At 50.3% G+C, this 3153-nt stretch overlaps 1 protein-coding gene across 1 annotated transcript; it reads right to left on the reverse strand.

Annotated features, from left to right (window-relative positions):
• Positions 1-302: 302 nt before the first annotated feature.
• Positions 303-716, reverse strand: LOC101782837. The gene has a single exon (XM_004986529.1). The coding sequence runs from the start codon at positions 714-716 to the stop codon at positions 303-305; it is 414 nt and encodes a 137-aa protein (XP_004986586.1).
• Between the last annotated feature and the right edge of the window lie 2437 nt (positions 717-3153).

Below are 3153 nucleotides of genomic sequence, written 5' to 3' on the forward strand. Positions count from 1 at the left end.
GGGATGGTCTGGAGTGCCTGGGCGGGCAGATGGGTCTGTCGCGTGAAGAAATGGCACCCTTCGCAGGTGCGCACCACGCGGGTGGCATCGGCGACCGCCGTCGGCCAGTAGAAGCCCTGTCGGAAGGCGTTCCCGACGAGGGTTCTTGGTGCAGCATGGTGGCCGCAGGCCCCGGCGTGGATGTCCTGTATCAGCGCCTTTCCCTGCTCGATCGGAATGCAGCGCTGGAGGATGCCGGTGTGGCTCTGCTTGTATAGCTCCTGGTCGACGATGACGAAGGATTTGGCACGGCGTGCAATCCTTCACGCCTTCGTCTTGTCCGTTGGGAGCAACTCGTGGATAAGGTAGTCAAGGTACGAGGATCTCCAGTTAGGCGGGGGATTGGGCCCCTCTGCTGTGTTCATGTCGATCTCCATGACCTCAGGGTCAGAGGGATCGGCCTCCGAGTCCAGGATAGGTGGCGCGTTGCTGACCTCTCCTAGGTCGGCTCCTGAGTCTGGGACAGGTGGCGTGTCGCCGACCCCTCCCAGCTCCTTGTAACGGATTGAGAGCTTGTATTGGTTGCTGATGAAGACGCCATCGGGGATGGGCTTTTGGCCGGATGCCGCCTTCGCTAGTTGGTCAGCTGCCTTGTTGAAATGTCTTGCGACGTGGTTGAGTTCCAGACCGTTAAACTTGTCTTCGAGCTTGCGGACTTCATTGCAGTACACTGCCATCTTGGGGTCGTGGCAGCTCTACTCCTTCATGACTTGCTCGACGACTAGCTGAGAGTCGTGCCGTATGTCCAGCCGCCGGATGCCCAGTTCGATGGCGATGCGAAGCCCATTGAGGAGAGCCTCGTATTCAGTGTTGAGATACGAGGTAGGCTACACTAGCGTAATTCAAAAATTCTACCACGTATAACCAGGAAGAACTGCCGTATAAGGATCACGGGATTACCACTCGACGCACTACTGGTGCGGAAGATGTAGATATGCGTCGATGCAGTGAAGACGATCACGTAGTCGTACGTAGTCGATCAACGTAGTCATACGTAGTCGATCACGTCCAGCAGCTCGTCCACGTGCAGCAAGGTCACTTCCGGTACCGCGGCTCGTCGTTGGCTCGTCGTGGCTCGTCGGCGGCTCGTCCAAGTGCTGCAGGTGCAACACCTCCAAGGTATCCACACGTGCAGGGAGGAAGCGTCGCAAGCCGAACTGCTAGATCCGCGAGTTGCAACAGGCGAGGGCGTGGGAGGCGCGGCAGGTGTGTTTCGCCAAAAAGGTGTAAACCCTAGGGCGCCCCCACCCCTCTATTTATAGAGGTTCCTGACGGGCCTCTGGATCCGAGGCCCATTAGTACTTCTAAACCTAATCCAACTCGGATCTGATCCGAATTGGGCTTCCAGCCCCTTAAGTGTGTGACCCTATGGGTTCGGATACGTATAGACATGGCCCGAGTACTCCTACTCGGCCCAATAGTCGGTAGCGGCCTCTAGCAAGACGTGCCAACTCCTATACGCACACGAAGATCATATCAGACGAACCATCACAACATAATATACATGCTATTCCCTTTGCCTCACGATATTTGGTCTAGCTTCAAGCCGACCGCTCTTTCTCGATCCTGTGATTCGGAATCCCTTTGTAGGTTAACTCTTAACCGTACGTAGCATGGCCATGCATTTTCGGATCCGATCACTCGAGGGGCCCAGAGATATCACTCTCAATCAGAGAGGGGCAAATCCCATCTTGATTGACCATGTCTCATAGCATGCTTCTTGACAAACCCGAAAGCTACCTTTATAACTACCCTGTTACGGCGTAGCGTTTGATAGCCCCTAAGTAGGTCGATCCACATCTAGAATACATGCGACAATCTCAGGTCTAACGACAAAGCGAATATGTGGTTTAAAGAGAGAACTACTTCTCGTGTTGGGTCAGTCCTAGCACATGTCTCCACATGTGTCCACATTATTAGTTCAACATCTCCATGTCTATGACTTGTGAAACATAGTCATCAACTAATACATGTGCTAGTCTAATATTCATGTGTGTCCTCACATAAACTCCGACTAGGGACAACTTTAGAATAACCATACAAGTAAAGAGTTTCACATACAATTCACATAATTGCAAATCAATTCAAGTAGCCTTCAATGGATATTCAATGAACACAACATACAAATCATGGATACAAATGAAATATCATCATCTCTATGATTGCCTCTAGGGCATACCTCCAACAGTCTCCCACTTGCACTAGAGTCAATCTAGAAGGTACCTAATACCCATAGCTCTTACATGCGCATCATGCTTAGCCTGCGGGAGTGGTTTTGTCAACGGATCAGAAATGTTCAGATCCGTGTGTATTTTGCATATCTTGATCTCACCCCGGTTAACGAAGTCTCGAATGAGATGAAATCGCCGCATTACGTGTTTGTTCTTCTGGTGGTTCCTTGGCTCCTTTGCTTGCGCAATTGCCCCATTATTATCACAGTAGAGATTCAATGGGCTGGACGCATTCGGGAACATACCAAGCTCAACGAGGAAATTCCTTATCCAAACACCTTCCTTCGCGGCTTCCGAAGCCGCGATGTACTCGGCTTCTGTCGTAGAATCGGCCACCGTCTCCTGCTTGGAACTCTTCCAACTAACAGCACCACCATTTAGTGTGAACATAAATCCTGATTGTGACTTTGAATCATCTCTGTCGGTTTGGAAACTAGCATCGGTGTAACCTGTTACAACGAGCTCCTCCTCACCTCCATAGACGAGGAACATATCTTTAGTCCTTCTCAAGTACTTAAGAATGTTTTTCACCGGTGTCCAGTGACTCTCACCTGGATCAGATTGGTGTCTGCTTGTCATACTTAGTGCATATGAAACATCTGGGCGAGTACTTATTATTGCATACATGATAGATCCAATAGCCGAGGCATATGGCACTCTACTCATGCGATCCCGCTCATCAGCAGTCGAAGGACACTGAGTCTTGCTGAGATGTATGCCATGTGACATAGGCAAGAACCCTTTCTTTACCTCTTCCATGCTGAACCACTTCAACACTTTGTCAATGTAAGTATCTTGGCTTAAACCTATAAGCCTTCTCGATCTATCTCTATAGATCTTAATGCCCAGAATATATGCCGCTTCCCCTAAGTCCTTCATCGAA

Source organism: Setaria italica, chromosome IX, assembly GCF_000263155.2.
Source record: "Setaria italica strain Yugu1 chromosome IX, Setaria_italica_v2.0, whole genome shotgun sequence".
NCBI classification, from domain to species: Eukaryota; Viridiplantae; Streptophyta; class Magnoliopsida; order Poales; family Poaceae; genus Setaria; species Setaria italica.